Here is a 25,047-nt window from a genome sequence, read left to right as displayed (position 1 = left end):
ATTCAGAAAGAAAGGAAGAACATTCAGAAGGAAAAACTTTGGGCTACGGTCTCTAATAATGTGTCTTTCTTTAATGCCTTTTGTAATATCCAAACTTTTCAATTTCATTTTTATTTTTTCTTTGAATTATTGTCTTCTATATATAAAATAAGAAACATTTTTGTATTTATTTACATTTTTTTAAAACAAAAATATCAATATTTTTTGAAAAATCCTTAGACTGACTTACGGAGTTACGGTTTATTAATCAAATATGAAGACTGACGTTGGCCAAATATATATATATATATATATGAACACTGACAAGATATCGTAGCATAAATCTTTAAAATGCAAACCCTATAGTTATATTGGATAAGTAAGAATAAGATTGTATGTGTGTCTATATATAAATATATTTATTCGGATTTGGCTATGATTGGTAAAAGTGTGTGTGTGTATATATATATAGTCATGGAATAAAAAAACTATTGACAGTCCCTCAATTGTAAAATACACACACTAAGAAACAAGTGAAATGAGACACGCATATTAAGAAACAATTTAATATCAAAAACATATTTCATCTTTTCCACTTTATTCTAATAAAAGCAAAATATGTAGTCGGATCAATGGCAATTACTCTTTTTTTTTCCAATAATGATATTTTTCATTGAGATAACATTAAATAATGGGTGTCTTTATATTGGTCAACCATAATGTTATGACCACATTTCCCTTAGGAGAGAACGACAAAGAGGTTTGAAAAGAATCAATTAATTTAAGTTAGATTTTAAGGGTTAAATTTTAAAAATTTATAACTCCATCTTTCAATTTTACAATTACGTTGTAATGAATGCATAACTTGTCTTTCAAATTTTACAATAGTTGAAGAATAAAAAAAATTATTTTTCCTGTTAAAATTTAAAATACAAGTTACAAATTCATTACAACAGAATTGTAAAATTAAAAAATTAAATTACAAATTCATGAAATTTGACATTTAAAACCTAACTTGAATTAATTTATCCTTTTGAGACCTCTCTAACATTCTCCATTTCCCTTAACACTTTGTCTGGCTTACATTAATAAATTAGTCAGTCACTTCATAATGAATGATTACCCTACCTCTGATTGATTTTAGTGAAACACTCTTGATTTGCTTGTTTAGGATTCAAATTTACTTCTAATAAATCATCTCTCATTGTCAAATAAGCTTTCTCCAATTGACCTTTTGTCACGTCATCTCCAATCGTGCCTTAGCTTCCTATTGCATTGCTGCGTTATCTTTTTGGCATCTTTTGTCTCAACAACCTTATTTGCATTCGAATAAATTGTGTTCGAATTTGTGCTATTGATAACTTGGTTGATTATTAATTATAATATCTATGTAACATTTTAGAAATGCTTGTTTGACACTCAAAAAAAAAAAATATATATATATATGTATGTATGTATGTATGTATGTATGTATGTATGTATGTATGTATGTATGTATGTATGTCTCATACGCATCCTAAAAATCTGACAATTGTATTCCCGAGTCTTAGTGTATTGAATCCAATATATACACACACACACACATGTATTGGTAAATGTTACGTTCTTTTGGTTCTCCCTAATTTAATTAATTGTATATACTTAGGGCCTACTTAGGGCAGACTATCAAATCAATATATGAATTGCAAATATCAATATAGACAGCTGTAAATTTGAGGGTCTTATTTGCAAAATAAGGCAAATAGATTTTAAATGTTACTTTCAATTTACAATTGAGAATTCTATTTATAATTGCCTAAATAAACAGTTATAACTCATCTTTTAGAATTTTTATCATTAAATTAATTTTTTGAGACCTAACTGTATTTTTTTCCAACTAATCTTGAGATGCATTACTGTCATTAAAATTAGTTTTTATAGTTTTTGATAACTATTAATATTAATTATTAGGGATAATGAAAATTTTCATCCTTCAAGTTTGCTTAAATTATTAATTTGGTCCTTCAAATTTAATTTTAATTAATTTGATCCTGTACATTTTCTAATATTATTATGTTAGTCTTTTAAGTTTTAAAGTACAAATTATCTATCAAATTAATCTAATTTATAAAGTATATTAATGACTTGACATATATATGCAACAAAGTGAGCCCTCAAATCAGCTTAATTTTTGTTAATATAATCCTTTTTGTTTTTTTTTTTTTTGCTCTTTTGTTTTTTAAAATTCTTGAATATGTTTTTTATCTAAATAATTACACTTCTTTTCATTAATATACATGGTTGCCATCAATATTCCTTTATATATGTCAGTGAATTTTAATCATGCTGTCTTCTCTTTAAATAATGAGGAATAAATTAATAAATGAGGTAAATTTAAGGGATGCAATCGATAAAAGATAAGTTTGAGAAACCACATTGATAATTAACACAAATTTGATGGATTAAAAGTACTATTATCCGTTAGCACTTTGTCTTGCTTACATTAAATTAGTCAATCACTTCATAACGAAGAATTACCCTATCTCTGATTGATTTTAGTGAAATAATAATGATTTTACTCCTAATTAATTATCTGTCATGCTCTAGTAAGCTTTCTCCAATCGACATTTTGCCACGTCATCTCCAATCGTGCCTTGGCTTCCTATGTAGCGTTGCTGCGTTATCTTTTAGAAATACTTGTTTAAAACTCAAAATGCTTGTACGGTTACCCTAAATAATTTAGAAAGATTAAGAGGCCAACATATTCACCAACTTTTTCTTTAGAAGCACACAATATCTTCTAGTGAATCATGGTGCAAGAATACCCATAATCTTATATTTTAAAGGGTGCATCCTTCCCTAAACCATAAAAAATGTCTGACATCCATTGATTTTCCACCGTAAGCCATATACTGTTTGCCATGTCACCACCTCCACTCTCTTGCTCTCAACTTGCTGCGATGCACTTATTTTTTGCCTACAAGAGCACTTCTAAAGTTAGTATTTGCAACTCGATCAACTATGTAGCTAGTATTTATGTTAAATATTTGTAAGTATTACAAATCTATCTTTTTCTTTTGGAAATTAAGAATCTTAATTCTTGGAGATATCTATCATTTTTGCAAATTTGAGGCACCTGATTGTTATACTGTATTCCCACTATATATTTTGTAAAGACGCCTGCTTTGTTTGGTTTCATTTCTCCAGTATTGTAGATAACGGTATGAACATCAAACCAATTTTCGGTTCTAGTCATATTTAATATTATTATATGAAATAGAACGCAAAGTGTACTTCATTGTTTTGTATTTAAAATGTAATTTCATAATAACAATATGAAACATCTTGAGAAAAGTAAACAAAATCATTCAAAAATATTGATTTTTGGGCTATCATATATGACCGAATCCCATAATGAATTGGAAGCATATGAATAAATAAATTAGAGATCAAATTTTTTTCAACAAAATTAATTTAAATTTTGATATTCTATAAATAGCGAGAGACAATGATGAATCTAAAGCATATTAAATCCTACAATTTGAGAGAGCATTGAGATTACTGGGAGATGGCAGGGAAAGAACTGAAAGTGAGAGTTCTGGGGAAATGGTGGAAATGCAACAACTTGTGCTAACACCTAATTCCACAGATTTATCATTCAATCATTTGGAAAAGCAAGTGTGTGTGTATCATCCCCTACTTTTGTTCATTTCTAAAGCTTTTCTTAATCTCTTTATTTTTCCTTTCAAGTTTACTAATGTTCAATATCTCAGCTAATTCAATATATATCAGAGCCTGACTTAGTTTTAGATATAAATTAACAATTTGTGAGATGCAAACCAATCAAGAACTTAACTAGAACATGATTTAGATTTTAGAAACTTAATTACAGTCTACAATTTGTTCTTGCTTTTATTTTTGCTTCTGCAATCTCTGATTGCTTTTAGAATCAAATTTGATACCTAGATGGAAGATAAAGTGACGGTTGACTTTAAAAAACTGATACAAGATAGCAGAGATGGTCGCTTGCTTCCGACATGTTGCATGTACAAAGTGCCCACTGCGATAACATCCAAAAATTATAGCCTCATCCCAATGTTAGGATAGAGCACTTTACAGATCTTCTTAGTTAGACTAGCTTCAGGGGCGCAACTACGTTATTGTTGGAGGAGGCCGTCCCCGGGGGGGGGGGGGGGAATTGCCGCTAGAGAGGGCAAAATATCAGAATTTACACCACTTTTATGTAACTTCTCCCAAATGATGCATCCCATCAAATATACGTGGCTGTGCCTTGTAAGCTGTAACTCATTATGGTTCACTATCACAAAACGTCTTTTATAAAACAGATAATAATAATGATAATAATAATAGCAATAGTATCTTGATAAGTGTTTTTTAAATCTAAAGACATATCTTGATTCTAATATATAAGTTTTTAGAATCTAACTCACCTAAATAGTTTATTACATATTTTAGTATAATTTTACATACAATGTAACAATTGCTAATATGCCTATATTTTAGGAAAAATGACAATAAAATTTCTCTAAAATATATAAATGATAATTTGATCCCTCAAAATGCAATAATTCTCCTAAAGTTTTTAGGAACTTCTCTATCATTAATAAATTTATATAAATTATTAAATTATCCTTGTTGAAAATAAATGATTCATAAACTTTGTTTAAATATTTACAACTTTTCTTCTTATATTTGTAATAATGTAATAGCAAATCACAACTTTGCATGTTAATTTCTTATTTGCTATCGTGTTGTTATGAATATAAGAAGAAAAGTTGTGAATACTTAAACAAACTTTGTAAATCATTTATTTTTAACAAAAGCAATCCGGTATTCTATATAAATACATTAATGATAGAAAAGTTCCTAAAAACTTCAAGGGAGTTATGATATCTTGAATGATCAAATTTTTATTTATACATTTCAGAGAAATTTTATTATCATTTTTCTTATATTTTAACTTCACTTAGTTTTGAATATTTGATCCCACTCGCCCTATGCTAGTTGGCAGGTTTTAAAGGCATTTGTATGATGTAACTGGTGGAACTGCATTCCCTCCTTATCACATGGATAAGCACCATGTGATAAGATCTAGACCATCTAAATCAAAATTTGGATGATCCAGATTTAAAGTATTATTATATATTATATTTATTAAAATAAAAATAATAAAATAATTTTAATAAGTTTTTTATTTTTAATGTGGTCTAGATTTAATTTAGAGGATTCAATTTAATATTAAATTTTTGTAATTGATGTATATAGTATTGATTATTCAAATGAACTATGTACAATCCAGACTAACACCAAATTAAATCTAAATTGTGCAAAGTACATTTAGATAATTAATATATAATAATCATAAAAAATAATATTAAATTGGACCCTCCAAATTAAATTTAGATGAAATTAAAAATGAAAAAAATTATTACTATTATTTTATACTTTTTGTAAATTTTTATTTAAATAAATATAAAATAAAAATATATAATAATACTTTAAATCTGGACCATCCAGATTATAAGTTGGATGGTCCAGATATCATCACAGGACCAGGTCCTGTAACTATTTATAGTGCAGATAAACCTTTGGTTACCCTCTTTTTTTTCCCCCTTAAATGTGACCAGGCTCTCATCATTGGTTCTATTTACCATATTGTAATGTGATGTGGCAGCCACGTCGCATACTTAACTGCCACATCATCCTATTTGTAACACGTTTTGTCCACATCCGACTATACGCTTCCAATTGCAAATTATACTATAGGAACCTATTTTAAAATTGTTAGAAAGTGTAGGGACTAAAACTATTGTTATCCCATATTATAACTGTATGAGATGTGAAATATAAAAACCTAGGGTATTATTATGTAATTTTTTTTTTGTTCTCATTTTTTCTGCTGATTAAGTTAACCCACTATCTATATATTCTATATAAGCAAAAGTTGAGTGAGTTTAACTTTTATAACAACTTGTCATTCATTTAAAAAAAATCACATATCTTTACCAAAGAAAACTTCAAAGGATTTTATTAGAAATAATATTAAAAAAAAATTAAACCTGTGCGGCTGACACAGACAAATGTGTAAAGAAAACAAACCATAAGGATTGAGATTATTACTATATTGTTACACATGGTTTAGTAGAAAGACTGAATAAAACTAGCAAGGGAATATAAATTTAAAGGACAAAACACTAAAATACACAAGCTTCAAATCTAGCTATATTTCTATACTACTTGGAGGATGGAAAATATGGTTTGAGTAAGGGTGAGAATGAGAAGTATGATTCCAGCACTGGAAGCCACCATTCGCCAACGTGTGTTGCAGTAATCTCTTCTCAAAGTTGCTTTTCCCTTATGCCAACTATCCTGATAGAACTCATTCAATCTTTTGCAAATGTCAAGGTATTCAATACTGAAATTGTATATACTTATATTATTCCCAAGACCATTAAATAATGTAGCAACCTTATCGACATCACCTAGCAAGTTGTGGATAATCTTTTTATGAGTGAGAATCTCCACATCTTCTTTTGTGCTGACTAGGCTATCCAATACAATAACATAGTCAATAATATAAGATTCATGAGGATAATGGCACCGTTCTAAAGCTATCATATTACGAAACAAAGTTTCAGTGGAATCTTCGACAAAATTTTGAGGAATCTCCAGACAATGTCCTGAGAATGTCAAGTCTAGTAAGCACTTGCTTGCTCTTACCTTCAACTTTACTCCTGCCTCTTTTAACTCTTTTGCGTTGTATAAAAGAAAATCAGATCCATCCTCTTTGAACTGACCCCTTCTCGATTTTGTTTCCGGTAAGTAAAATAATCTAAGAAGATCTGTGAAATGCTTTATCCTGATATTGGAACGAGGCTCTAAACTTTGAATGTTATGATTGTGGAAGTAGAAATATGTAAGCTCAAGAAATGAAGGGCGGCCAACTCTAAGATGAAGTGGAAATGCTATATTGAATAGTTGTTCAAGGAAAAAGTACGGAAGTTGATTCTCAAGTAAAAGCAAATCGATACCTATAGCTTCCGTTAACCATGTTTGTGATAGTTTAGCATCACTGTTTCTGCAATGAAACGTTTCATTGAAACTCATCCTAAAGAGCTCAATGATGAAAGCAGCATCCACTAATATCAATTTAGCAAGATCATTCTTGCTAAGCTTGATGCTCTCTGAATAAGAAGCACGAACATTGGGCTCAGCCTCCTTTACAAAGTTGACCAAAGTGTCCAAGCCTATCATAGCTGATCTTTCTACAAATCTTTTGAACATTATTTTTTTGTGGTCTTGCATGTCTTGCAGCCTCACATCACCGTGATGGAAGGGACCAATGGAAACGACCTGTGGAGTGTAAGCTTGCTCTTTTAGAACACGAATCATCGGAGGCACCTTGTAGATACAACGCAAAGGCGAGGAGAGACCATCTTCTCTATTATCTGTCATTATTGCTCTTATGTCTATCATGATCTCTTCATCTTCCATATCTATTAGCAGAACAAACAAGGTGACTGATCATAATTAAAGCTCGATCGGGAATTATATAAATTGTGATCTAGCAAATCTTTTCATAACCAAAACAAAAAGGACCAATTAAAACAGGCTAATATGTAGTTGAGGTACCGAATTTTACTGAAAACTGTAGGCAATAGGAAAGTATAGAATTTATGAAAAGCCTTAACGATTAAACAAGAGGAGATGCATACCTGTTCCCAGGGATCAGGGTTCGACGATGATGAGAAGTTGGTATTGTTTCTTCAAATTAATGTATTCGTTATGCTTTAGATGATCCTCCGCGTCGGCTATATATAATAGCCAACTGAGGAAGCCAGCTGGAAGTTATAATTCTAATAATAAATATATTGAACATGAGTTTTCTAGTAAAATTAGTTGCTATTTTTGCTGCAAGTTGTCAAATTAATTAGTTGGGTGTCACGTTGACCATCCTATTCACAATTAGAACCAGAACGAGAGTAACCGAATGGATATCAGATGTATTATTCATTCATTGAGCAGCCATGGCTGCAAGTCAATAAAATTCCACAAAAACGATTACAGACAAATATTCAGAAAGAAAGGAAGAACGTACAGAAGAAAAACTTTTAATTTGATGAAACAGTATTCACATCGAAATGACACAATGATTTTAGTAAAAATATAATTGTAAGTCATGTACTTTGAAAGTATATTATTTTTAATCCCGATAATTTTTTTAATTATTTCTGTTGTTTTTAAATTTAATCGGTCTTCAACAATAGTTTCTATAATTTTAATAATACACATAAAGGCCAAAGCGACCAATAGTTGTGATATTGAACTTCACTGAAAATTTAAGCAATGGGAAAGCAAAGAATTTAAGAAAAGCCTTGACGATTAAACAAGAGGACGTCATTCTTACTTAGCAAATTATTGTGTTTAGTACCTACTGGGTTAAAAAATGAAAGACAGTTTTTTAGTGGCCGAGTATTCAAAAATGTAAAAAAAAAAAAAATTAGTGTTTCAAGATGTAATTAATATACTTTTTTAACAATAATGTCCATAATAAATAAATCACTGTATATTTTTTTTAAAAATGAAACACTCATTAAATAGTTAGCTACTTTATTGAAATGTAAGAGTCGATTAAAAATACTTTATATTTTTTAACAGATGGATTATACTTTAACATTAGTGGTCAGTAAATTTTCTTTATTTTATATTTTACTCCCAAAAAATTACTATAAAAATAAAATTTTGAGCTTAAAACTATCTTTTTTTTCTGCAGAACTTAAGAATATATAAAGGGCAAGATTTATATACTTAATCTCATATACTTAATATATGTTAATCAAAATAAATTAAGACAAGTGGATTTACTAATCATATAAATTTTTCCTATATAAAAAAACAAATTGTATATTTATTCTCAGCTAACATGTTCTTCGCTTATGAATCTAAGGACTTGTTTGACAACCTATTATAGAAACAGTTTTTTACTATTTAGAATAAAAAATAAAAAAAATATATTTAGTAATATATTTTTAAAAAGTATTTCAAAAAATAAAAAAATAAAATATTGTCATGGAGAATAAAAAAATGTGTGTTCTTATGACTCATAATGCGATTCCCCCTTGATTTTAGTGAAACACTCTTGATGTGCTAGTTTAGGATTCAAATTTGCTTCTAATTAATCATCTCTCATTGTCAAATTAAATAAGCTTCTTCCAATTGACCTTTTGCCACGTCATCCCCAATTGTGCCTTAGCTTCCTATAGCATTGCTGCGTTATGTCTTTGGCATCTTTTGTCTCAACAACTTAACTTGCATTCGAATAAATTACGTTCGAATTTGTGCTAAATAATCCAAAAGTAAAACTGTTTTCCTTTTTTTTTTTTTGGGTAATGCAGAAACTATATTCCTTCCTCTCTCTCAAATTAAATTTTCAATAATTTGCATTCGAATCTGTGCCAAAAGAATAATGTCAGAAATGACAACTAAATGAATTGCTCCCTTCGTATATTATAATATAAGTCATTAATAACTATTTTATGGTTGTTAAAAAAAAGTTAGGTAAAATTTTAATTTTGTTCAAAAAAATTTATATCTTTTCAATTATATAATCATTAAATATCTTATATAAATAATTTAATAATGACAATTAGAATTTTAATACATTATTTTTTGAAAAAAGAGTAATAAATAAGTAGGGATAAGTTGGAAAAACTATAATGAAAATTATCCCGTGTCTTATATCAAGTAAAACTTCTAAAAAATACCCTATACTAATATTGTGGTCCAAGGAGTACATAATCTGAAATGAAAACTCATAAATGAACCTATACCCAGTATGTATTTGATACCAAATACAATGTTTTTGGTAATATACATATCATATATTTTATTATTTGTATTACCAGATTTTTTTGTTCAAAATATTTCTACGTGACTTGAAATTTTAAACAAGATTAATATATATTTTGGTTGATTATTAATTATAATATCTTTGCAACATTTTAGAAATACTTGTTTAAAACTCAAAATACTTGCACTCATCCCCTAAAATACTTGTTTAAAACTCAAACTTTTCAATTTCGTTTTTATTTTTTTCAATTATTGTCTTCTATATATAAAATAAGAAACATTTTTGTATTTATTTACAATTTTTTTAAAAAATATCAATATTTTTGAAAAATCCTTAGACTAAGACTTGCGGAGTTACGGTTTTATATACTGAGTTATCGTTGTAATCAAATATGAAGACTGACAAGATATCGTGGAATAAATCTTTAAAATGCAAACCCTATAGTTTTATTGGATAAGTAGGAATAAGATTGTATGCGCGTCTATGTATAAATATATTTATTCGAATTTGGCTATGATTGGTAAAAATGTGTGTGTGTGTGTGTGTAGTCATGGAATAAAAAAACTATGACAGTCCCTCAATTGTAAAACACACACACACTAAGCAACAAGTGAAATGAGACACACATATTGAGAAACAATTTAATATCAAAAACATATTTCATCTTTTCTACTTTATTCTAATAAAAATAAAATATGTAGTCGGATCAATGGCAATTACTTTTTTTTTTTCAGTAATGATAAGTTTCGTTGATATAACATTAAATAATGGGTGTCTTTATATTGGTCAACTGTAATGTTATGACCACATTTTCCTTAGGAAAGAATGACAAAGAAATCTGAAAAGAACTAAATAATTTAAGTCAGGTCTCAAGAGTCAAACTTTAAAAATTTATAATTTAATCTTTCAATTTTACAACTATGTTGTTATAAATTTGTAACTTATTTTTCAAATTTTAACATGATTAAAAAAATAAAAAAATTATTTTTTCTATTAAAATTTGAAATATAAGTTGCAAATTCATCACAATGGAGTTGCAAAATTGAGAGATTGAATTACAAATTCATAAAATTTAACATTTAAGACCTAACTTAAATTAATTAATTCTTTTGAGACCTCTCTATCATTTTTCTTTTTCCCTTAGCATTTTGTCTGGCTTACATTAATAAATTAGTCAGTCACTTCATAATGAATTATTACCCTGCTTCTGATTGTTTTTAGTGAAACACTCTTGATTTGATTGTTTAGGAGTCAAATTTGCTTCTAATTAATCATCCCTCATTGTCAAATTAAATAAACTTTCTTCAATTGACCTTTTGCCACGTCATCTCCAATTGTGCCTTAGCTTCTGACTGCGCTGCTGCGTTATCTTTTTGGCATCTTTTGTCTCAACAACTTGACTTGCATTCGAATAAATTGCGTTCGAATTTGTGCTAAATAATCCAAAAGTAAAACTGTTTTCCGTTTTTTTTTTTGGTAATGCAAAAACTATATTCCTTCCTCTCTCCCAAATGAAATTTTCAATAATTTGCATTTGAATCTGTGCCGAAAGAACAATGCTTGATATGACTCCTAAATGAATTGCTCCCTTCATAAACCATAATATAGGTCATTGATAATTACTTTATGATTCTTAAAAAAAGTTACGTAAAATTTTAATTTTTTAAAATTTTTTTATATCTTTTCAATTATATACTCACTAAATACCCTATATAAATACTTTAATAATGATAATTAGAATTTTAATGTATTATTTTTTAAAAAAAAGAGTTATAAATAAAGTAGGCCAAGGGTAAGTTTGAAAAACTATTATGAAAATTATCCCTTGTCTTATACCAAGTAAGACTTCTAAAAAAATACCTATATTGATATTGTGGTCCAAGGAGTACATAATCTGAAATGAAAACTCATAAATAAACCTTTATCCAATATGTATTTGATACCAAATACAATGTGAATACATATCATATATTTTATTATTTGTATTACCATATTTTTTATTCAAAATATTTCTACATGACTTGAAATTTTAAAAAAGATTAATATATATTTTGGTTGATTATTAATTACAATATCTTTGTAACTGAGGGCTATCAGAGATGAGCGAGAGAGATAAACTAGAGAAGAATTAAAAATGTCATATCAATTATTATTATGATAAGTACAATATAATATATACAAGGAGGAAGAGATAACCTAATAAAGACTATTTACAATAATATCTTATTAAATAATATCTCTCAAATAATGGCAAATAATAAATAGAAATATATCTTTAGAATATTCTAGATAACATCCCCCCTCAAACTCAAGGTGGCTTAACAGAGAGTAACTTGAGCTTGTCTACTAGAAACTGAAAGCAACCTAAATGAAAAGACTTTGTAAATAAGTTTGTCGACTAATACTTGGTTCGAGTTGGTACAAGTCAGCTGGTGCCCTAAACAATATGCTGTCGAGTAAAGTGACAATCAATCTCAATGTGTTTGGTTGGCTCATGAAATACATCGTTGTGAGCAATCTTGATTACAGCTTGACTATGATAATAAATGTCTATGAAGGAGCTCTAAGATGCTCCCAACTCATTAAGTAACCAACAAAGCTAGAGTACCTCAGCAGTGGTGTCTGCTAGTGCATGATATTCTAATTCAGCACTAAAGCAAGAGGCTAATTTCTGCTTCTTACTTCTCCAAGAGATAAGGGAATGACTGAGGAAGATACAGAAACCTATTGTAGACTGTCAATCATCACGATCACCACCCCAATCAGCATTAGAGTAAACTTGCAGCGTAAGAGAGGAGCTAGTAGAAAAGTGAAGCCCATGATACAGAGTGTCTTTGATATACCAAATGATTTGAAGAACTGCTGCATAATGATTATGCAAGGTTTAAACATAAACTAGCTAACAACATGAACTGTATGAGCAATGTCAGGATGGATGACAATAAGATAGATCAGGGCCCCAACTAGCTGGCGGTAACGGGTGAGATTATCCAATAAGGTGCCATTAGTGGAATTATAGTGAACATTCAGTTCAATAAGAGTAGTTTCAACCTCCTCGTTAGAAAGGTGAACTTAAGATATGAAATCGATGGCATACTTGACTTGAGAGAGAGATATACCATCACTCTCATGGTGCACCTCAAGCTCAAGAAAATAGTTTAATTTGCCAAGATCCTTCATTTCAAATTGCTGGCCCAAGTATGTCTTGAGCTCCTAAACTCCCATATCATCATTGCCTGTGATAATCATGTCATCAACATACAATAGCAACAAAACAATACCATGAGCTGTGGAGTGAGCAAAAAGAATTGAGTTGTGAGGACTATAAGTAAAATCTAGTTAACTCATAGTGTTACAAACTTAGCAAACCATGCACGTGGAGCCTGCTTGAGCTTATATAAAGCTTGAAGAAGACGACAGACCTTGTCTTTTAAATGTTGATACCTGGGTGAAGGCTTCATATACACTTCTTCTTCTAGATCTCTATTTACAAAGGCATTTTTAACATCCACATAATGAAGAGGCCAGTGCTTAATAGTCATGATGTCTAGAAGGCTGTGAATAGAAGTCATATAGGCAACAAGTGTAAAAGTCTCCTTATAGTCAACACCATACTCCTGAGTGAATCCTTAAGTTACCAAGCGAGCTTTACATTGCTTCAAAGAGCCATCAGCATGAGTTATGTTCTTGTAAACCCATTGGTACCCAACCAGAGTTTTACTAAGAAAAAGATTAATAAGATCCTAAGTATGCATTTTCTCTAGAGCTTGTAATTCATCATCCATAGCTTATTGCCAAAAGAGATCATGAGAGGCTTCCTTAAAGGATTTAGGTTCTTGAAACTAGAGAATAGTGGAAAAATAATGGTAATTATTGAGGTAAGAGAGAGGATTTCTTACATGATTGGGTCAAGAGTCTGTGGATGATATGGGCTCAGTAAGTGTGACTTGTGCTGGAGGAGCAATAGGTGTGATGGTCTCTTTTTACTTAAAAATATGCATTAAATATATTAATTATATTAATATAATTTATTCTTATATCAATTATATTAGTAATAAATTTTATTAATTATAATTTCAATATTTGCAATTCCTATTCAAACTAAAAGTTATTAATATTGATAATTTTAATGACACAGAGCAAATAATACAAGATAATCTCTTTTTTTACAATATATTAATTATGTTAGCATAATTTATTATTATATGTATCTATTTAATAATTTTATTTATATTGTATTTCTTATTATATTTTTGAAAGAGTCAATAGCTTTAAATATCTTAATTAAAGAAGAACAACATTGACTTGATGTTGTGCTTGGCATGTCCGTTGTTGTTACTCTTGTAGCCGAGAGGTCACTTATAATTTTTATTATAATATGTTATATCTCTTGTATGCTTGACTTTAAATTGTACATTTATAGTTGCGATTAATATAACTTAATAATTAACTTTAAATCATTGTGATTTATGTACTTATATTATTTTAATTTTAAATTTGATACGTTATGTGATTTAATATTTTAATGAATATTATTATCCAAATCTTTTTACTATGTTGTTCACTTTACTGGGACATCCTAATCCTATCTCAATTCATAATGGGATTAGAAGACATTCAGGATGAGATGAGACACGAGATAAAAATTTATAATTTATAATTTTTCTTGATTGTCATTAGTAAGGATACATATCATCCACTCCTGATTTCATAGCCATTGGACTGGCATGGGGTCTCTCCATTCCCCCCTCCATTTCTCCTCCATTTCCTTAAAACTAAACTTTTTTTTTCTTATTAAAAAGATACCCAAAAAAATAAAAAGCAAAAAAAAAATGAAAGCATCGTTATCTTATCTAACCCTGCACAGTTTGTATGTATATTAAAAATTATAAAAAAATTTAATAATATGTTTTATTTTTAATTTAGTAGTCCATATTTAATATATATGGTCCAAATTTAATATTAAAATTTTGTTCATAATTTTTATAAATTAACTATCCAAATATATTCTGGATAGTGCAGGTTCAATAATAAAATTATAAAAAATTTTAATATTAAATTTATACTACTCATATTAAATTTGAATTTTTCATATTGGTAATTAAATTTAATATTTTTTAATTTTTATAAAATTAAATATTCAAATATAATCTGAACATAATGACCTTAAGTTAAAAAAAATCCTCTTACTTTATATTTTATTTAAATTAATATTATGACAAATGGAGAGGGGTGAGTTAGTGAAACTCATGCTAATGGCTTACTTGAAGGTCTAACATTTAAAATTATTTTAAAATAGATTAATTTCATTTAGTTTAAGATTGTGGAAAAACTACCAAAATGTCCATGCCTTTTATGTTATCAGAAGAAATTTTGGGCCCTCTTTTGTAATTTTTCCAATTTCATAAAATTCAGATTTATATTCTCTCTCACTCAGTAAGCATGCACCGCCTCATTTGTTTTCCGTTCTCCTTCAGTATTTTTGAAAAATCTAGAACCACCGAGAGTCATTTCATTCATTCTCTGCTCATCTCCTCCTCGCCATTGTCCTTTATTTCTTCCCTCATTGCCGCTGAGCTTGCTTGTTTCTTCTCTATTGAGGATCAACCGTGAAACGGCACTGTTTCTTGTTTCCCGTGTCTCTAGTTGCCGTTGATTTCTACTCACTGTTGATGAAGTGTGCTTGGTCTTTGCCTCTTATTCCTCCTTAGTTGCTATTGTGTTCAGATCACCAAAGTTTGTTGTTGCAAGAAAGTTGTTCAAGTCAATTTACTCGCTCTTTGCTCAAGCTTCTTTCCTCCACAGTTCCTTTCCGTCCCCCATGCGGTCGCTAGTAGCTTGCACGAGTGGAGCTAGGCCAGCCATTAAGTCCGTCACCAGTGTCCGTGATCACCTTGAATTTGCCACTGTTAAGGCCAAACTCACAAATTCATCCGCTCCTCTGTTCATCCATTGGTCTTCTCTTCATGCGACGGTGATGCCTGAGTCTTTCTTTCTTCTCTTCTATTAATGCGCTGCCATAAGACCATCTCTCGTCTGTGCTGCTTGTGTGGATGTTCCAAGATCTTCTTCTCCCTCCTTCGTTCTGTGTCTTACTTTCTCCATTTTTGCTTGACTAGAACCTCCTTTTATTCTGCTCTGTCGTGATCACACGTGAGTTAGGGAGGTTCAACTTCTTCTCTTCATTTCTTTACTGCATTGGTGGTAAGTCAAGATACATCTTTCTTCTATTGTGTGCGTGCATATGTGTGATGTGGCTGAAAATGGGTTTTTATTTTCTCCCCTTAAATTGCAGCTGTTATATGTGTTAGAAGGATAATCAAATTAAGCTTGAGTTTAAGAACATGATTTTTGACTGATATTCCAATTATTATTATTATTATTTTTTGGTTAAAGAATCAAAATTGGGTTAGCTGATTAAATTCAATATCAATTTTGTGATTTGTAGGAAATGAGATTTAAGGGGAAGAGGTTTGGTGTTAATCTGAGAATTAATGGATGATAAGTGTTCGATAAAATACCTCTAGGAGAGTTTTGCTTGAATATCTTAGATTTATAAAATTTGATTAGTTATCGTGATAGATACATTTAGTTTGATTATCATTGATCCATGAATTTAGCTTGTAGGTTACAAATTAAAGGAATTTAATTATTATGAATTTGTATGTGACTTTAAATTCTTGGGGATAGAATGGTTATTAATAAAGTATTGGATAAAATATGATAGGTTAGAAAATTCTATTGTATGGTTGGAAACAATGTACTGAAGAGAAGATGTTATCTCAAGTAAATAGGTTGATATAGGTAAAGCATTATTGAGATCTTATCTAAGCTCTAAAATTATTGAGAATTCTAAGGTTGAAGAGTGTATAAGGTATATTATCAATTTAGAAGACATACTTGGGGTGTTTGAAAATGGTTAGTCTAGAGAATTAAAGGTTATATGTTTATTCAATGGTTTAGAATGTCGTACATTAGATGCTTGGTAAAAAGCCTAAGGAAAAACTTTTATGTATAAATTTTATTGCTAAAATTTCAAAGTTATTTTTATTTTGTTTTGTTGAATGAATTCCCTTTAAAGAGATTTGTTGATTCAAAAGTAAAGTTCATTAAAATCTTATTATACTTTATAGGGTAATTTTAAGGAAGGTAGCTTGATTGGAGTTGTAAGAAATGAATTTTGAGTTTTGAAAATTCTACAAGTAAGTGAATAACGTCCCAAGTAATTTATCAATTAATTTTCTGACTAAAATTTATTTTTTTACATTGATTATTTTAATAATAATTATGTTAATAAGCAAATACTTTGTTAACCAAATTTCTTTATTTTTAAGTCTTAAGATGTTAGTGAAAAACGATTCATCATAATATATGAATGTTTTACTCTTATGAGACATCCTTTCAGGATTGATAAAATTTCTTTTCATTAGTATTAGCAATTTTTAATTATTCAATAAATGCAAGCATGAGCATTGGATATAAAATTTGATTCTAGCAAGTTTTAATACTTAAAAGTATTCATACGAGTTTGATTTTGAGAATGAGAATGGAATCTGAAAAGTGATGATTTTCTCACATGTTTAAAAATAGTTTTAAAAATGGACTTTATACAGAGCACTGATTATTAACGGCAGTTTCGTTAGCCCTTAGCATGCTATGGTTCACCTAACTAGTAAGGTGTTTTTAAGAGGTACTAGCCCCGTGTGATGGCCAACGCATGTGGAACGGAAATATGGTTATTTGTGAGCATTGTACTCAAGTTTGTTTCGTGGCTTCAAGTTGCGTTTGGTTAGCATTACCCTCATGGATAATGTGTCCACATTTGTTTTGTGGCTTCGGCTGCATTTGGTTACTTACTTTCATGGAGTATGTGTCCACGTTTGTCTTCATGGCAACAGTCACATTTGGTTATTTATCCTCATGGACTTTGTATTCACGTTTGTTAATTGTTCTGATAAGTCCCTGTAGTATGAATCCAATCATTTGATGATTTTACATTCCATTAGTTTTTAGTTAGTGAATTATTTATAATTATTTATTTTATTTATTTACTTTCTTGCAATCAAGTAATAATAATACTTGATATGATATTTTAATAGTTCAAGATTTTATTTAAACTTTATAAAATTCTTTTATTTTTGAAGTTTATCAAATTTTTATGAAAATTGTTGCCTCTTTGAATTGCATAATTTTTTTCAAACTTTTCTTTTATTCATGTTCAATTATTTATCGTTGGGATGTTATTCACTGAAAAAGATATTTTGGTCTCAGATGGTATAGTTGAACTCGTGACTTGAGATATCCACTGAAGAGTTTTATTGCTAAATTGAAGCAGAAGAATTATTTTAGTTAAATCCTAATTTGATAAAAAATTTGAACTTTATACCTACGTTGGCGTCTGGCTTTAGGTGCTCCACATAGACTACAAGTAGGATTCTTACATTTCTTTTAAAATTGAATATCTGATTTAATATTGTAACAATTTTTAATTACTCTATTAGTGTTTTTAACGTATTAATTTCTGAGTTTCTCCAATCAAGGTTTAAGGGATATGAGTTTTGTGCCCATATCCCGCACCGATCACACTTGATTTTTGGGGTGACATAGAATAACACAGATAAAGTTTTTAATATTAAATTTGAACTATCCATATTAAATTTGGATTGTCCAAATTGATGATTAGATTTAATAAAAAAATTTATATTTTTTATTTTAATACATATAAAATTAAAATTAAAATATTAATTTGGATTGTGTGCAAGGGAGGGAGGGTGGGAGAGAGAAGCTAGGTCTATTGCTTTCATTTTTTATTGCTTTCTATTTTTTTGATACTTATTTAATAAATAAAATAGTACAGGTTTAAGGAAATAGAGGAGAAATAGAGAGGGGAAAAATCGAGATGGGAGAGGGGTCTCTCCATTTTTTTCCCTCCATTTCCCTTCACTTCCCCCATCCCCACCATTCAAATTATTTTATTAAATAATTTTTTAAATGATAAAATTAATGAATGGTGGGGATGGGGGAAGTGGAGGGAAATAGACAGGAAAAAAGTGGAGACACCTCCCTCCAGATGGAGACACCCCACCCCCTTATTGAACATACCATCACCATTGATTCTTGCTACTTTCTGCTGCTAACAATAGCAATAATTTTCTAAGTCTTATTTCTTTTTCTCTTTGACTTCTTTCACTTTCTTTCATTCATGCTTTCTTGTCTAGGAGAATTGCAAACATGTCTCACATAAGGAGAGAGAGGGACCAGTAGGAGTCTCAACCCTCCTAACTTTTAATTTTTTTTCTTAGTAAAATGTGTGAATTATATATTTTCAGCTCTCCTAAGTTAACACATTATAGAAATTATGAAACACTAGATGAAATTCTTATTTTAATTCTATATGTAATCTTTTATATATGTATAAAACAATTTATATATACTCTTAAAGTATTGATGCCATTTTATTTTGCTTTCATTTTATATTTAATGAAAGAAATTGTGAGAATTATTATTAACAAACTTTGTTCAGCACTGTAACAAAAATTTCAAGATATATTGAATATTATGTGCTTGATATCTATTATAAAATTACTTATCTAAAAGTCAAGAGGTTTGATAAAGATGTTCTTCTAAAAAAATTACTTTTTTTAAAATAATCAAGCTATTAAAATTTATTATATGAATAATTTTTATTTTAATATAATTTGATCTTATTGACATAAATATTTTATGACAATTGTACATTATTAATATGTTGATATATTTATTAACTACAATTATCAATTAAAAAAATTAAATAGTAAATTTAATAAGTAAGTAATATAGCTTATTACATTGAATAGAATTTTATATTTTAATGATGTATTTAAATCATTTAATGCTCACAAGGATTATAAAATTTTCATGAAATCAATAATAATTCATTTTGAGAAGGAAATTGCTAAAACATTTATCATATATATAATAACTAATGATTTTTATACCACAAAAATTAATGAGCAAAACTTAATATATATATATATATATATATTGTTACACATGTGTAAAATTAAATATAAATATATGTTAAAATATTTATATTATGTCAATGACATATATATCTATTTATTTAAATTTTATTTAATTATTATATTTACTTTATTATTTCAGCCCCTTAATAAAAATTCCTGACTCCATCCCTGTCTCTTCTCCCATCGATTAATTTCCCGCAATTCTGTGTTTTAGTTTTATATATATAGGGGAATGTATTTTTACCGTCTACGACCAAAATTTCTTGAAGAAATGAATGGTTTTGAGTGTCAGTTTACAGCCACGTCGTTCGAATTAATTTGAGTATTATCAAGTAGATTAAATAATAAAAAATGACTGGTTGAAATTTGAACCAGGATAAAATTCAGGGAGAATGAGAGTTATATTCCAAGGGGACTGAGTTCAAGTTAAATCTAAATCCATTTTGGAGTACCAACAAAGTTTATTGGTCATTTAGTGGTAAATATCAAGTCTAATGACTCCAAGAATTTGTAAGTTCAGTGCTTAATTTTACAATTTTGTTATGATAAATAAGTAACTTATTTTTTAAGTTTTAAAATAAACAAATTTATTAAGCCTTTTATTTTTCAACATTAAATATGAATATTTGTGTTTCCTGTTAAAATTAAAAAAATAAGTGGCAATTGCATTACAACAAAATTGTAAAATTAAAAACTAAAATTGCAAATGTCTAGAGCTGTTATATTTAATAGTTTTTCACATTAAATATGAACATTTTTATTCCTTGTTAAATTTAAAAAAATAAGCTGCAAATTCATCACAAAGGAATTGCAAATGTGGGAGCCAAACTTGTAAATTTGTAGTGTTATTAGACTTAATAATTTTCAACATAAAAAATAAATATTTGTATTCACTGTTAAAATTTTAAAAAATAAGTTATAAATATATTACAATAAAGTTGCAAATTTGTTGACAAAAAAACTTGTAAATCCAGGAAAGTATTAAACTTAATATTTTACTACCAAAAAATTAATAGACTCTGTTGAGGCTCTAAAATTTACTGAGACTTAATTTAAATTAATAAATTCTCTTAAAATTTACTGTCATCCTCTCCCAAATATTCAGATGTTCACACCAGGAGCCATCCTAATAACCGCCACGGCACGGGAACGTATGAATTTAAGTGCCTGTCATTTTACGATGTGGTTATAAAATGGCGTGCAAGACCTTGACTTTTTAAAACACCATTATCATTCACGTGCCCTTCCTTTGTTTGGTTCCTCTTTTTGTCCAATAAATTTAAAAACTATAAAAAGTACTGCGACCGGTAATATTGAAAGGCTGGCCTAAGACTAAGAAGGGACAAATGGTCATAATTAATTAATTCATTAATAAATGTGGTCGGTTCATGGCGCCATAACCCACGCGTTTCCCATTACAATAAAATAATTCACACTGTAATTACCCCTAAATTGTAGACTAGTCCGTTTTCAATGCTCTCTTGGTACAAAAATACGGACATTTTCAAAAAAACTGTTTGTTAAAAATTGTGAAGTATTTTTAATAGGATTAATCAAAGCACATTTTTATTCTTAAATTTATTTTCCATTAGTAATTTTATTTCCGTACTTATAAGTAAAATAATTTTACTTTTTAAACTATTTTTTTAAGGAGCATTCGACACCTTGTAGAAAGGTTTGTTTCTCAAAAAATAGTTTAGAGGTAAAATTATTTATTTATCAGTATAGGGATAAAATTGCTTTTCATGAAAAAATTCAGAAATAAAAATGCACCTTAAACCTTTTTAGTATTTTAAAATATATTTAGTATATTTTTTAAAGTATTTATGATAAATAAATCACTTTATATTTATTTTAAAGTAAAAAATATAATATTAAATAAGTATAAATATGAAAAGATGATGTTAGTTTAAAAATAATTAATTACTTTATTGAAAATAAGATTTGCTTAAAAATATTTTACATTTTTTAATTGATTGAGTGTAAGAGAAATTACCATTTTTTTCTTTTTTAATTAAAAAAATTAATCATTTAGTCCTTATAATTTTGACACAATTGTAACACGGTCCCTAAAATTTGGTTCATTATAACTCAATCTCTGAAGTTTTAACTCAATTATAAATTAATCTCTGAACTTTATCTCTTACAATTTAATCCTTAAAGTTTCAAATTTTTAAATATTGGTCCCTATATTTTATAAAATAAAATTATAAAGATTAAAAATATTTTAAAATTTTAATATTTATAATATTTATAAAGATTAAAAGGGTTTAATAATTTTAAATATTAGTAATAAATTTTAAAATATTTTTAATCTTTATAATTTTATTTTTTAAAATATAGGGATTAATATTTAAGAAGTTGAAACCTCAAGAACTAAATTTCAAGAGGTAAATTTAGAAATTAATTTATAATTAAATTAAAAATTTAGAAACTAAATTATAATAAAGTTCAAGGATTATATTACAACTAAGTCAAGGGCTAAATGATTAATTTTTTTTAATTTATTATAAGCAACACTACAATTTAAAAAACATTAATTATATTTTTCAAATCATCCCTCACAATGAATTGTCTCATTAGATTTGAGAAAAAATAAATATTAATTACATTGGCATTTTAGTCTAAACTTTTCAATTTTAAATATAATTGTTATAATCAACTAATTTTTTAAATTATGTAAGTTGATTGAAATTATCCTATATTTAAAAATAATAAATATTTTTATTTTTATTTTTTGACACTTTAAATATTTTTCCTTAAAAAATAATATTATAAATTATATTTTATGAATTTTATTATTGTGTGCATGTATAATTTTATTTAAAAAAGCAGCTTATAAACTGAGATGGGCATCAAAATTAAAAGTACCCTCTGCCAACAACTTTGTATAATAAAAAAGGGTCAAATTGAAATAATATATAAATTCCACCCTCTCTTGTAACACAATATAAAACATTTTTTAAAAGTCATGCTTGATTCAAGATATAAGGTATACAATAATTTTTATAATTATTTTTTCAACTATACCCTTCATTTATTAATCTTTTTTTAAAAAAATAATGTATTAGGATTTCAATTGTTATAATTAAAGAACTTATATAAAATATTTAATAAGGATAAAATTAATTTCACCTAATTTTTTTTATAACTGTGAAACAGTTTTCAATATCTTATATTATAATTCAAAAAAAGTATATCTTTATTTTATATTTTTCTTAACTTCGCAATACAATTAGAATAGGAGGGATCGGAGTGTTTAAAAAGTATTTTTTTTTTCCCATTATATGGCTATATATCCTAAGCCGGTTGAACCAAGCACTTTCGCTAGTAGTGCTTGAAAGTTTTTTTTAGAGACATAATTATAAATCTCCATAATTTTATAAAGTTTTGTTGAGGTAGTTTTTCTTTTAATATTTTCAATTCTTATAAGGACCTAAAAACAAATGTCTCCCAGTCTTTTTAAAATTACAGGAACTAAAAATATTCAAAAAAAATTACACTAAAAGCATAACACAATAAAATTATAAGGATCGATAATTTTATTCTCCCTTTTTTTACCACACTTTATTATTTAAAGGAATCACATGGAACAGAGTAAAATTAAATGACTAAAATTTTGTTCTTTGATCCTCCTGCACAATTTTGACACTATGGAAAGACTTACTTGCAATTTTCCCAACAATGAATTTTTAATGGAAAGATGTAATTAACATAAATGCAAGAAAAATGTTGACTGGAGTTATATAGGTGTTAAATTCTAAATCATTTAAAAAAGTAACTTACATATAGGATAAAATAAAAAATTGACCCTTAAACTATAGGTTCCAGAGCGTCTGGGGCCATAAACTCATTTTTTATTCAATGTTTCCTTTCAACTTTTGAAAATGGTAAAATTTGGTCCATGTTATTAAAAAAAATTAACTTTAACTATTCATTGATCATAATTTTTATTAGTCATTTTCTGTAACTTTTGCATCCTTCATTTTAATTATTTGTCATTTTTTTATAATTTTTATATTCTTTTCTGTTATTTTCTTGCTAATTAATTATCAAAGTTAACTTTTGTTATGATAAGGGCTTAATTGTGCTATTTTTAAAAGTTAAAGATAAACATTATACTAAAAATGAATATAAGATTACAGAGATTTATAAACTTATAGTTTAGATGTCAATTCACTCTTTTACCTTCATGTGTGTGTATTTTATAGCGCGCGCGCATATGTATATACATTTGACCTTGGAGATGAAAGAAGAAGACAATTAAAGACCATCAGATTTCAGCCTTCTCAAGCTTGTGTTGTGTCTTTTCGAGTTTAGATTGTATTGCTCTGCGTATTGGACTAGTGGCTTCGGTCCAATAAATTACGTTATGACTTGTGTAGGCAACTTCAAAATCACATAGAAAAGCTTTATCAATCACCAAGATATTGGTGGAAGTTAGGTTAGGACCTTCTCTTGAGATTATATTGGAGTGTGTAGCATATATGGTTGAACTTTGTTATGATTGGAGAGTTCTTAAGCTCTCATTTAATGAAGAACTTTGAAGTATATCATTGTGTCTTTATGAACACAGAAAATTAAATTGCAACATCCATTCATAGGCTAATTGTACTCTTACATGATTCCATTTTTTTAATTTAAGGGTTAAAGGCTATTTTTTTCATCTACATTTCTTTTTGAAGAGTGTTAGGCACCTTGTACCGAACAATGAGGTAATATCCCCCCTAAATAATTTTTTTCAAAAGCAAAATTACCCTTCTATTAGATTACTTATCATTTTCTCCATTATCCACTAACATGAAATAGTTGTGAGGCTCACGTACAATGACAACAACACATTTCGACCCATTTTAATCATTTGATGTGGGTTAAAGGGACTGAAAGTGGCATTGGCATTGGCAAGAACTAGGCCTGATTTTAGTATTGAACCAACAAAAAAAATAGATCAAAATGCCTCGCTATCATTGTACGCGGGCCCCATAACTATTTAACATTAGTATATAATGAAAAAGGTCATGGGTCTCTAATGAAAGCTTTTTGACCTAAAAAATTTGTTTAAGGGAAAATGGTCTTTAATCCTTTATTTAATAAAACATTGTCTTTTGATAACTGAACAAGTTTATATGAAGTTGAAAATACCATGCAACATTGCTTTATTTCACAGTTGATTTTCATCCAAAAGATTTAAACGGATACAACTATCACAGAACA

The 25,047-nt window shown here is 28.1% G+C and overlaps 1 protein-coding gene across 1 annotated transcript; it reads right to left on the bottom strand.

Moving 5' to 3' along the window:
- Positions 1-6,120: 6,120 nt before the first annotated feature.
- LOC129315101 (UPF0481 protein At3g47200-like) lies at positions 6,121-7,745 on the bottom strand. The gene is made up of 2 exons (XM_054958640.1): positions 7,695-7,745; positions 6,121-7,475 (listed from the first exon to the last, which is right to left on the bottom strand). The coding sequence occupies exon 2, from the start codon at positions 7,471-7,473 to the stop codon at positions 6,208-6,210; it is 1,266 nt and encodes a 421-aa protein (XP_054814615.1). The 5' UTR covers positions 7,474-7,475; positions 7,695-7,745; the 3' UTR covers positions 6,121-6,207.
- Positions 7,746-25,047: the final 17,302 nt, after the last annotated feature.

Source organism: Prosopis cineraria, unplaced genomic scaffold, assembly GCF_029017545.1.
Source record: "Prosopis cineraria cultivar Desert tree isolate PC_DT_omini unplaced genomic scaffold, ASM2901754v1 PC7, whole genome shotgun sequence".
NCBI classification, from domain to species: domain Eukaryota; kingdom Viridiplantae; phylum Streptophyta; class Magnoliopsida; order Fabales; family Fabaceae; genus Prosopis; species Prosopis cineraria.
This window is presented reverse-complemented; position numbering and strand designations above follow the sequence as displayed.

Coding starts and splice junctions, on each gene's coding strand:
- LOC129315101 (XM_054958640.1), bottom strand. CDS start 7,473: ATGGAAGATGAAGAGATCATGATAGACATAAGAGCAATAATGACAGAT.